General features: G+C 57.1%; 1 protein-coding gene across 1 annotated transcript; it reads left to right on the top strand.

Moving 5' to 3' along the window:
• The first annotated feature begins 805 nt into the window (after window positions 1–805).
• LOC137165373 (proproteinase E-like) lies at window positions 806–9,937 on the top strand. The gene is made up of 8 exons (XM_067566622.1): window positions 806–845; window positions 1,278–1,363; window positions 2,896–2,993; window positions 4,265–4,399; window positions 5,166–5,302; window positions 6,035–6,180; window positions 7,369–7,521; window positions 9,850–9,937. Exons 1-8 carry the CDS (start codon window positions 806–808, stop codon window positions 9,868–9,870), a joined length of 816 nt encoding a protein of 271 aa, XP_067422723.1. The 3' UTR covers window positions 9,871–9,937.
• Window positions 9,938–11,081: the final 1,144 nt, after the last annotated feature.

Below are 11,081 nucleotides of genomic sequence, written 5' to 3' on the forward strand. Positions count from 1 at the left end.
CTTGTTATGAAGTCCAGTTGATCCATGGGTGGCCTGTGACCCTGGCCGATAACCATCCATACCCCCTTCTGCTGACGTGTTTCTAACCACCCCTGATAAACGCTGCTGGCCTCTGGCATGTTCAGAACAGAATTTAGGAACTCTTCCAGCCATCGATTAACAGACCTTTCCTATAAAGTGTAACCGTATTTCCTGCATTTAACATCTGAACCTTAACATCATCCCAGGTGGGATCTGGCCTCCCCGGCTATATTGTCCTACCCTGACACAGCTGCACTGTTACTATCACTATTCGCTGTGCGTGACGCTCACCCCGTGCAGAATGGCAGCACAAAGTATGGGCTGCCCCTGCGTCCCCCTTGCCCTGTAAGGATCCTTATGAGGGGCCTGATCCAGCTCCCCGTGAAGTCAGAGGCTCCTGTTGATTTCAGTGGAACTTGGCTCAAGCTTCTCTGGTCACTGTCCTCCCTACAGCTGGGGGCTACACGGATGGGCGGGGGTAGACTCCATTCCTCTCGCCCCCAGGGACCCACCCCTGTGCCCAGGTCCTCATGCTAGGAGGAGTGGCCCCCATTCCCTCTCCAGCGCTGTCACTCAGCTCAGGGCCATCCATCACCTTGCCACAGCCCAATCTGCCCAAGGCTAGGCAGCCACAGGACGGCTGTTCCCTCGGTGTGACCTTGGCCCAGGGGACAGGATATTCCAACACCTGCTCCCGGAGTCCTTAGGCGCCTCCCTTCCCTGCAACCTCTGATAAGGGGGAGTATTAAAGGGTCCTGTGTCCTTCTGGGTCCCTCTGGCCAAGATGCTGAGGCTGCTGATCCCTGTTTTGCTTGCGGCTGGTGGTAAGAAATGGGGGTCTCTCTCCTCTGCCCCTGCCCCCCATGCACAGAGCACATACTTAAGGAAAAAGGCCCCTTCAAGACACACAGAGATCTTCTGGGCCCTCCTGTGCCCAGCTCCTGGTGCCACCCCTTGATCTCACGGAGATTGTGCAAGGTGCTGCCAGGGGAGAACGGGCCCTGGTGCCTGCCCCTCTGTAAATAAGGAGATGGATTGCTCAGGAGGGGAGGAAACCCTGGGCAGACCCACAGGGGCCAAGAGAACCATCTCACAGAGAGCCTGGGCCAGGTGAGGCCCTGCCACCCAAGGACTGGGGAGCAAATGGGGCAGTCCAGGGTTGGGTTGCTAGAAGGTGACCCGGCAATACCACAAATCTCAGCACCACCATGTCTCACCTTTGCGTCTGTGTAACACACAGTGCTCTCCCCCTCCAGCCCTCGGGTGTGGCACACCCGTCTACAACCCCCACACACGGGTGGTGAATGGAGAGGATGCCGTGCCATACAGCTGGCCCTGGCAGGTGAGTAAAATCCACCCCGGTACGCGGTAAGAGCAAATCAGCAACAAGGCTCGACATGATGGCGCCATCTGCGCTAGCGTGGGGCGAAAGGGTTCACAGTCAACTTTCTTTTCCCACCGAAAAATCCAGATTTGGGCTGGCTGAAACTTTCCCCAGGTTTGCGTTGATTTTGCTGCATTTGATCGGTCAGAAAAATACCCGGGGTAAAAATTCTGACCCCTCCCCCAACATTTCTGACGATTTTGAAGCTAAATGTTTCGATTTCTTAATTCAAAATGATTCTTTCAAAACGACTTCCATTTTATTTTGAAAAAATTAAAAACATTTTCAAACACTCAAAACCAAAATGAAATATTTCGTTTGTCCCACCACGGGTACAGGGTCCTACCCTGACATTGCTGCAGTCTTAGCAATTTGTTCTTCAAACGTTTAGGTTTGCTGAAAATCTCAAAAAAAAAATCTCAATCCGAAATGAACTCCCCCCGCCAAGGTTTTGGAGCAGCCAGTGAACTAAAAAACTCCACTGGCCACCCAGCTCTTGTGGAGACGGACAGGGCTAAGCAAAGTTGGTTGGGGTGGCGGGTATTTAATAAGTGTCCAGTTAATGGAACAAAGGAGAGCTAAAGTGATGGGAAATTCCATCTTCTTCATCCCTTCTCCTTGCACTGAAGAAGCAAAACTCACCGTTGGTTTAGTGCCCCACCCTTCAGTCCTCACTCAGGCACACACCCCCTTGCGGGCAGGGGGTGGCCCCCCGTGCATTCCCCAGCCCCTGCTGACAGGCTGGGCAGCCCAAGGCCAGGCACACTTAAAGGGCTGGTTTTCGACAGAGCTGAGCCCCCCCACTCTGAAAATCATACTTTGGGCTCCAGCTTGCAGCCGGGGGAGGGTCCGGGGGATTCCTTACCTGGGAGTTTCTTAACAAGATTCTTCTCTCCATGAAGAGTTGATCGCAGCTCTGCGCCTGCACCCACGTCCCAGACCGTGGCACTGAGGGGCACAGGGAGCCTCAGGAAAGCCCTAAAATTCTCTGGGAAGGGACAGCAGCTCCTTGGCAGAGGCTGCCCCAAAGAGCCCGTCCAAACCCCTCTGTGGTCACTTGACAGGAGCAGAGCTCCTGCCTGTGGGTGGGCAGGAGGGAGTGCCCTGTGCCAGGCAGGAGACAAAGACCAGCTGCTCCCCTCAGCTCCCAGGGCATTTCTGAGTGACAGTCTGCACGGCAGCCCCGCAGTGCCTCCTGCCCTCCCGGGCTGCATGGGCAGGGAGAGTGTTTGCCCTGGATGGGAATGGTCCAAGCAGACAGTGTGCTATGGGAACTCACAGAGCAGCCTCCTGCCATGCGTAACCACAGCCCCCAGAGAGCCATGCCAGTGACTCTGATGGCCGTGGTCTCTGGCTGGGGTACATGAGACGTTACCAGGGCAAACCCAATAGCTCCCACTGTTCAGAACCTGCCCACGTTGGGGCCGGAAGATGGGGAGCCCTGGAGCTCTCCACCAGGTCCCCCACTGTCCTGTCTTCTCCCTTGGCAGATCTCCCTGCAGTACTTGCGGGACGGCGCTTTCCAGCACACCTGCGGGGGGACCCTCATCGCCCCCAACTGGGTCATGACAGCTGCTCACTGCATCTCGTAAGCCTCCTCTTCTGATTGCCTAGAATTTAGTGTGGCCGACGCACCATGTGGCCGGGGGAGGAGCCAAATGGCCCTGATCTGCCCTGGTGGGGAGATCACCTGGCTAGTGAGCTGCTCCTTGCAAGGAAAGCCCCCATCAGGCCTGCGCCATCCCAGGTGATGAGCCCAGCCGGGACAAGGCACCGGCAGTCAGTGCCAGAATCTCACCCTGGGCTGTGGTGGAGACTCCTCAGCTTTAATGCTGAACAGCAGAGAGATGGGGTGGACTTGAATGACATGGAGCCCCGTCACTGACGAGCTGCGCAGCCTGGGGCACGGCCCTCTCTGCCATGGGGGGGATAATCCCTGCCTGCCCAGCGTCAGTGTGGTGGCAGCGACATCGCGCAGAGCAGGATGTGGCCCACCGAGCGCTGCACACGCACTAAGCATTGCGTTGCTGTCCGGTCCGGTTACCAGCACCGGGTGAAGATCACCCAGAAACACCCTGCAGGGACCTGCTGCGTCCGGCCCCACAGCTTTGCTGTGCTCAGGCCTCACCGCTGTCGCTGCAGCCTGATTCTGCTCCTGCTCTCAGCAGACCTGCGTGCGGGGCTCATAGCTAGCGCTGCTCATGCGGGGGACCCGCACAGAGGCTGGGCCTGTGGCAGGGGGTGTCCCGGAGCGCTCCCCCCTGGCACGGCGAGGCCCTGCAGGCATGCTTCCCCAGCCCCCCTTCTGGGGTCAGAAATAACTCACTGGCACAGAGTCTTTCAGAGACTCCCCTTCTCCTGGGGCCTGGTTTTTTTAGTGTCAGCTTCTTAGTCAGGGTCTGGCCCTGTTAAAAGACTCCCAGCCGCCCTCCAAGAGCGCCTCCTTCAGGTGAGCTCTGGGAGCCCATTAACAGGCCGAGATGCTCGTTAAGCAATTAGCTACTGAGCAGCTACTTACAATGGGTGGCTTGGCTCATTCTCTTTAAAGAAGCCCATTATGGGTAGACTGGCCTTGCCTCTCCTTGAAGGGCCAGTGTCCCTGTGCTGTGTGCCCCTGTGCCCCATGCCCCTGCGCCCCAAGTCCCCCACTCGCTGCCAGCCCAGGGCCAGGCGGTGCCAGCTGGGGAGTGCGCTGATGCTGCTGATTCGGGCTAGGAGCTGACACAGGGAACAGGGTGATGTCTCCTTTGCAGCGTGTGGGACTCAATCCCTTCTGAGCCCAGAGGGGGCATCGCAGGCTCCCCACCCCCCACGCTGCCCCCGGCTGCCCCTCACAGACTCTCGGGGGTTTCCTTCCAGTGCATCCCGCACCTACGAGGTGGTGCTGGGGGAGTACGACATGAGTGAAGCAGATGGCTCTGAGCAGCGCATCCCGGTGAATCCAAACGACATCTTCGTCCACCCGGGTTGGATCTCCATCTGCGCGGCCTGCGGGTGAGTCGGTGCAGGCGTGCACCAGGCTGCGGCTGCCCAGGGCTCCCGGAGAGGGCAGTGGTAGATGGGGAATAGTCTGCTCATAAGAACGGCTGGGGAAAGAAAGCTGCACCCTGACAGAATAAACCACAGATCCATCCCCATGGAATGAACCCGGCCCGTCACCAGCCTCCACTGCCAGTGCCTGGGCAGAACCATCCAGCCTGGCGGACGCTGAGGGGCTGCGAAAGCCAGCAGGGAATAGCACGGCATTATCTCCACACTAGATCCCAGTTCACAAGTCCTTCAGAGTGGTCCCTGGGGCAGGCCTGTGCCCTGGCAGGACTGGGGGCTGCGTCCCGATCTCCGCCCACCCGCTGCTCTTCCGTTGGGAAGGACCGGTGCAGCAGGGCTCCGCCGGGCTCTCTTTGCCAAGCTGCGTGCCAGGGAAGTATCGTGTGGGTGCAAGGGCAGGGTTTTAGCCCGGGGCAGTGATGTCTTCAAGTCCTGGCACCGGAGAACGTGCCCCACATAGGCCCTCCCCCTCCCTTGGCGGCATCACCTCTGCGGTGCAGAGAGCAGTCTTCAGGCTGCCCACAAGGGGGGGTCACTCGTGCTCTGAACCCACTGAGAACTGGACTGAGCCCCACCATGGAAGAGTCCGAAGACAATAACAGCTACGGCTCTCCGCTGGCCTTCTTGGCTTCTAGCTCCGCGTCTCCCCAGGCCATTGCCAGACCCCCCAGATGCCCGCCCTTCTCGTGAGCTCTTCCTTATTCTCTTGCAGCAATGACATCGCCCTGCTCAAGCTGTCCAGGAGCGCCGAGCTCAGCGACAAGGTGCAGCTGGGCTGCCTCCCGCCCCCGGGCGAGGTTCTGCCCGACGGATACCCCTGCTACATCAGTGGCTGGGGACGCCTCTCCAGTACGTGGCCAGGCTGCTCCATCCCAGGGAGCTCTCGCATGGGAAGGCGCACGGGCGGCTACGCTGGGGTGGGTGGGGATGCAGTTAGTTAAGGTGTCCCTCGGGAGGTAGGCCCACTTTCCTTCTTTGCTGGCTCTGAGAGGTGGCAGAGACCCAGCCCCGGAGACTGAAGGCCACTTGCCCCAAATGAAGCACAGCGTGGGCAACTCGGGGTTTCTTCCACAGGCCCTGCCCCCTGCCAGTGTGCCTCCATGCTGGCCTGAGGGGCCACCTGCAGGGGCACAAGGAAAACTGCTGAGGTTGCCAGTTTGTGTCTCTGGGACACGGTCACCTCCCCTCGAAGAGCGGGATGGGTGCCCGCCTCTCCAGCAAGCAGCCATAGGACAGCACCAAGCGCTGACTGCTATCAGCAAGATCAGGTGTCAGGCTGGGGTGGAAGGGGTGACAGGGTCCCCTAGCTCTTCACCAGCCCCTCCAACCAGCCCAGGCTCTCTCTGGTTCTGGGGGATCATCTCAGGAGCATCAGGAGCCAGATAATACCAGCGAAGGCCTCATCCTGCAAGGTGCTGAGTGCTCGCAGCTCCCACTGATGTCCATAGGAGCTGAAGGTGCTCAGCAGCTCCCAGGGGTGGCTCAGCGCTGCATGGGATCGAGCTCCAAGAGGAGTGGAGGGACTCAAACCAGCTACCAGGGCTTGGTGTCACTGGGTCAAGGTGTATCTTCCATTTGCAGCGGGCGGGCCCCTCCCTGCCAAGCTGCAGCAGGCTCTGCTCCCAGTGGTGGACTACGAGCATTGCTCCCAGTCTGACTGGTGGGGCCCCATCGCTATCAGGAAGAGCATGATCTGCGCTGGCGGGGACATCAGAGCGGGCTGCAACGTGAGTACAGTGCTAGGAAGGAATGGCGGAAAATACTGGTGTTTCGCTGGCAAGTGTGAGCGTGTGTGCGTGCGTGCACATGCAAGTGTGTGCACGTATGTGCATGTGTGTGTGTACGTGATCTCTCTGATCAAATTACTGCATCTAATGAATGCACCCGCTAGGCAAATATACAGTGGTGGGGTCCCATGCTTTGTTGCTGTTGATGGCAGAACTCACTGCACCCACCAAAGAGCTTCCCCTTCTGACTCCCCTTGTGATGTACAGGAAGGTCACAGGAGACAGAAACCCAGCTCAGCCGTGCAGCTTGCAACCAGCTTTGGCTCCCTTTGGCAGGAGGCTGCCCAACTTGCCTGTCCTTGCTCCCATGCAAGGCCTGTTAGAATAGCTGAGCAACGAACGTTCGGTGAATGATTTGTCCACCACATTTCTCCGGTCGTCAGTTGCCTGAGGATGGATTGGAAAATTCTGAATGTGATTGTGATTCACAGTTATTCACCAATCTCTCCCATTAATCATTCCTGAGCCTGCATTTTGGGCTGTAGCTATCACATGTGGATACATAACAGGCAGTTTGGGCTGTGATTTATGGAGCTGACCAGCACAGTGCAGACTGGACTATAAAACTGACGGTGGCTGGTCTATTGGTTAGTTACACGCTAGCCAGTCAGGGAAGAGAAGCAAGAGTACATGGTGTTGTGACACCAATATGGTGTGAATTGTAAATGTTACACATCTCAAGTCTCAAAATTTGCTTTGGATGAACAGGAGCCTCCGAGCTAAGAGCTCCCTGTTCACCAGCACACACGCAGGTAACATTCGTGTGCTCAGACATCCCTGCAGAGCTGCTGCAGGAGCCTCGACTTTGCTCACATGAGCCCATGATCAACACCAGAGGGCAGATAAGGGCTGAGAGGTGAGACTCAGATGCAGTGGGCTGGTTTCCTCCTCTCTACCTGTCACCGGGATGAGTTCGCAGCCAGTTCTGCGGGAGAGAGTTCAGGGCATCAGTTACACTCTGTACAAAGCCCAGGCTCGTAGATGGCCCCAGTGATGCTCTGCACTCTGCTCCCAGTGCTCATGGAGCCCCGGTGCACGGCTGTAGCTTCCGCACTCCAGCCCAGTAGGCAATGAGGGATGGACTGGGGATCTGATGCACTTTTGCTCGCGGGGCTGACTCTCTTTCAGGGTGACTCCGGTGGCCCCCTTAATTGCCTGGCCTCTGATGGGAGATGGCAGGTGCATGGCATTGCCAGCTTCGTCTCTGCCCTTGGCTGCAACGCCTTAAAGAAACCCACCGTCTTCACCCGCGTTTCCGCCTTCGATGACTGGATCGAGGAGGTGAGCCCGTCAGCCCTGGGTTACTGCATGGGTAGCAGGAGGCAGAAATCAAATGGCCAGGTCCTGGCGGGTCACCCAGAGTAAATGGAAGGGAGATGGGCCCCAGATGGACAGTGTTTGGGGGCTGGCCCCTTGAGCTTGTGTCTTCCTGGGGCTGTAAAGAGAGATCTGTGCCACGGGCCCCATCCAAAGATCAGAGACAGCTGACCCACAGCGAGTGCTGAGCAAGGGGGGCCCCTCAGAGCATGAGATGTCACCTTCGGTTCCCCTTGTGCCTCACCTCTTCCGGCAGCTGGGAACTCAGTGTCACTGCAGAGCAAAATCAGGAACAGCTGGGCCTGGCCTGCAGAGGGATTTGTGTAAGATCTGGAGCCTGGAGGAGCTGGTCTCAGGCACAACAGATACTGGAAGCAAGCTAGCTTGGATGTGCTGATTGCTTCCCCACCAACGCACGTGTGACCCTGGAGGCAGCTGGCAGGCAGCATTTTGGGCACATGGCCCAGAGCCGCAAGCAGGATGCACAGCAGCATCCCCGGGCCCCAGGGACAGTTCAGACAGAATATTTGGTTTGGCTAGGGCCTGGGACCTCTGTCCCGGCAGCCAGCAGTGCCTTGGAAGTGAGGGGCTTGAGAAGCGTGTGGGGAGACGTTGGGGGCAGCATGGCCTAGTGCAGTGGCTCTCAACCTTTCCAGATTATTTTGAAGCGGCTGATTTGTCTCGTGTACCCCAAGTTTCACCTCTCTTAAAAACTGTTTGCTTACAAAATCAGACATAAAAATACAAGCCTCACAGCACGCGGTTACTGACAAATTTGGTAGCGTCCTTTTCCCACTGTTACCATATAATTATAGAATAAATCAATTGGAATATAAATCCTGTCCTCACGCTGCAGTGCCTAGTGTAGAGCAGCACAGGCACTGTCTGTAGGAAACATTAGTTTGTACTGACTTCGCTGGTGCTTTTTCTGCAGCCCGTTGTAAAACAAGGCAAATATCTAGATGAGCTGACCTACTCCCCAGGGACACGCGCCCCTGGTTAAGAACCACTGGCCTAATGGGCTGAGTGTGTGCCTGCCAGCCAGGAATTGCTGCACTTTACTCCCAGCTCTGCCACTCCGTGCTTTGGTCGAGTCACGTTTGGATCCAGCTTCTCCCCGTGCCAATCCGATGGGGGGAGGGAGTGCCATGGAAGTCAGTGGGCAAACTCCCCTTTCAGTTACAGCAGTGAGTCTCTGCTGCAGTGAATGGGGTGACCCTGGATTTACACCCGTGTAACTCAGGGCACAAACTGGCCCAGATGAGCTATACAAGCATGCAACTGGTGCCACGGAGAGCAGGCCCAGGCCTTTTGGGCCTCAGTTCCCCTCGCAGAGGATTGGGGGGGGGATGGGCATGCAGTCAGAAGGGCAGATTGTGGCAGGTGAGGGCATTGACCTGGGTAACCACTGGCGCTCGGCACACACTTCCTGGCCAGGGGCGTGTGTGAGCCACGCCCATTTGCTGCAACACTGGACATCCCCACCCTGCTGGTGGCCAGGCCCCCTGGAGCAGAGTTCTTCAACTGGTGGGTCCTCACCCCCCAGTGGGTCGTGGGAAGGGCCTGGGCTCCCCCGCACTCTCACTTCTCCTGGGCCGCAGCGTGGACGAAGCGCCTGTGAGGAGCCTGCCGATGGGGAGAGGCTGAGTGAGACTGTCCGCTTGCTGGCTCCGGTCACTTCCTCCATGCTGCTGCCGCCCAAGGGATGGGAGAGCAGGGCCTGGGCAGCAGCCGGTGCCCGGAGGACGGGGCCAGAGCCAGTGAGTGAACAGTCAGCAGCTGGGGAGCAGTTGTGGCCTAGCCCAGGGAGAAAGGGTCTGCAGGACTGGGAGAGTGAGAGCAAGAAGTGCAGGGGGCCGGAGGGCTGAGAAGGGGAAAGGAGGGGGAGCAGGGGCTGGAGGACAGGACAGGAGAGGGGAGGGAGAGCAGGAGGCTGAAGAGCTGAGAAGGGGGGTAACAAGGGCAATGGCGGGTTCCCAAAAAAGAAAAAATACCATTGGTAGGTTGTCTTAATAAAAAGTTTGGGAGCTGCTGATCTAGCAGACGAGGCCAATGAGCCTGCTCCAGCCGTGGCTAATGGAGGCAGCTCTTTTAGCTCAGGCCCAAGAGGCTGATGGGTTTGTTAGGACCCCAAGGTGCCCAGACTGGTTGTTGGGTTACTTGCGGTCCCAGGTTTGAGCCCTGGCACTGACCGGGCCATCCTGTTACCAATGCAAAGGGCTGAGGACGCAGTTTCTGCTGCAGTTTATTGTGTGTCCTGTCCTGATGTACTTTGGTTTCCTTCTCTTTCAGACCATCGCTAAGAATGCGTGACGGGCTGAAGAGCCGCATCTCGGGCAAAGCTGCCCTGCGCAGATAATAAAACTATTGTAGAAATCCCGTCATGGGCATATTTCTTGGGGGGCAGGGGGCCCCTTTGTGGAGCTTAACGTGGTGCCTCTAATGCCAAGGCTCTTTGCAGTGAGGGCAGCGTGGTGGAGGATGGTTCTGTAGAACAAGGAATTCTCTCTACTGGGATTTCTTGCTATGCTCTGGTGTTCCTGTAGCTTTGAGACTATTCTTCAAAGCCCTTCACATGCACCTAGTGGGTCTGAGTGTTCCCTGCATTACCTGCAGGGCTGTCATTTACCCCCAGGCTAGGCCAGCGTAGAACCCAACCACCGATGAGACTGGGTGGAGGATTCTGGCTTGGGTGTGTTTCATACTCACATTGCACTAATATGAGTGACACTCAGAACTCAGCAGGATGGGAGCACGATGGATGCTGAGCTCTTATTAAAAGCTAGTCTCTGTGGGCGACAAGCAAGAATCAGGCCCTACACAGCTGTGTATCCCACTCATCTACACAGCTACACATCTGTGTATCCACCTACACAGCTGTGTATCCCACTCACCTACACATATACACATCTGTGTATACACAGCTGTGCTACACATCTGTGTATCCCACATCTGTGTATACACAGCTGTGTATCCCACTCACCTACACATATACACATCTGTGTATCCCACCGACACAGCTGTGTATCCCACTCACAAGCGCAGTCGAGAGCGTGCGGCCAGGCACATGGGAGAGTGTGAAACATAAGAGGGACAGCTGCAGATGAGCGCCAGTCTCTTGCACAGAGCTTTGAACCTGACTTTACTTTGTCAGTGTCCTTTCACCCGGTCTTACAGTCTCTCGGGGAAAGCGCAGTGTGTGCATCTCCTCAGCAGCAGGAAGCAGCTACTTGGAGAACCCAACGGCTTCTGAGTGCTGCCAGTGGGGCATGTTCTTTAGATGCTTGAGGATGCAGGGCCCAGTTGACAAAGGCAGGGCAGTTTCATGGTGCCACACCCGCACCGCCTGTCCAATGCCCCAAAGCATGGAATTCTCAGGCAAAATCTGACCACCCTTACTTAGTGGGTCGGCTGTAGCCAGAGGAGCATGTGAGCCTTCTCGGGGAGTCTGTTCTTGTGACATTTCTGTGAGGACTGTGGGACTAAGGTCTCTGGAGGTAGGTGAAGGAAATTAGTACGGGCTC

This window comes from Emydura macquarii, unplaced genomic scaffold (genome assembly GCF_026122565.2).
Source record: "Emydura macquarii macquarii isolate MOO-44397 ecotype Brisbane River unplaced genomic scaffold, CSIRO-AGI_Emac_v2 contig_2768, whole genome shotgun sequence".
NCBI lineage: Eukaryota > Metazoa > Chordata > Testudines > Chelidae > Emydura > Emydura macquarii.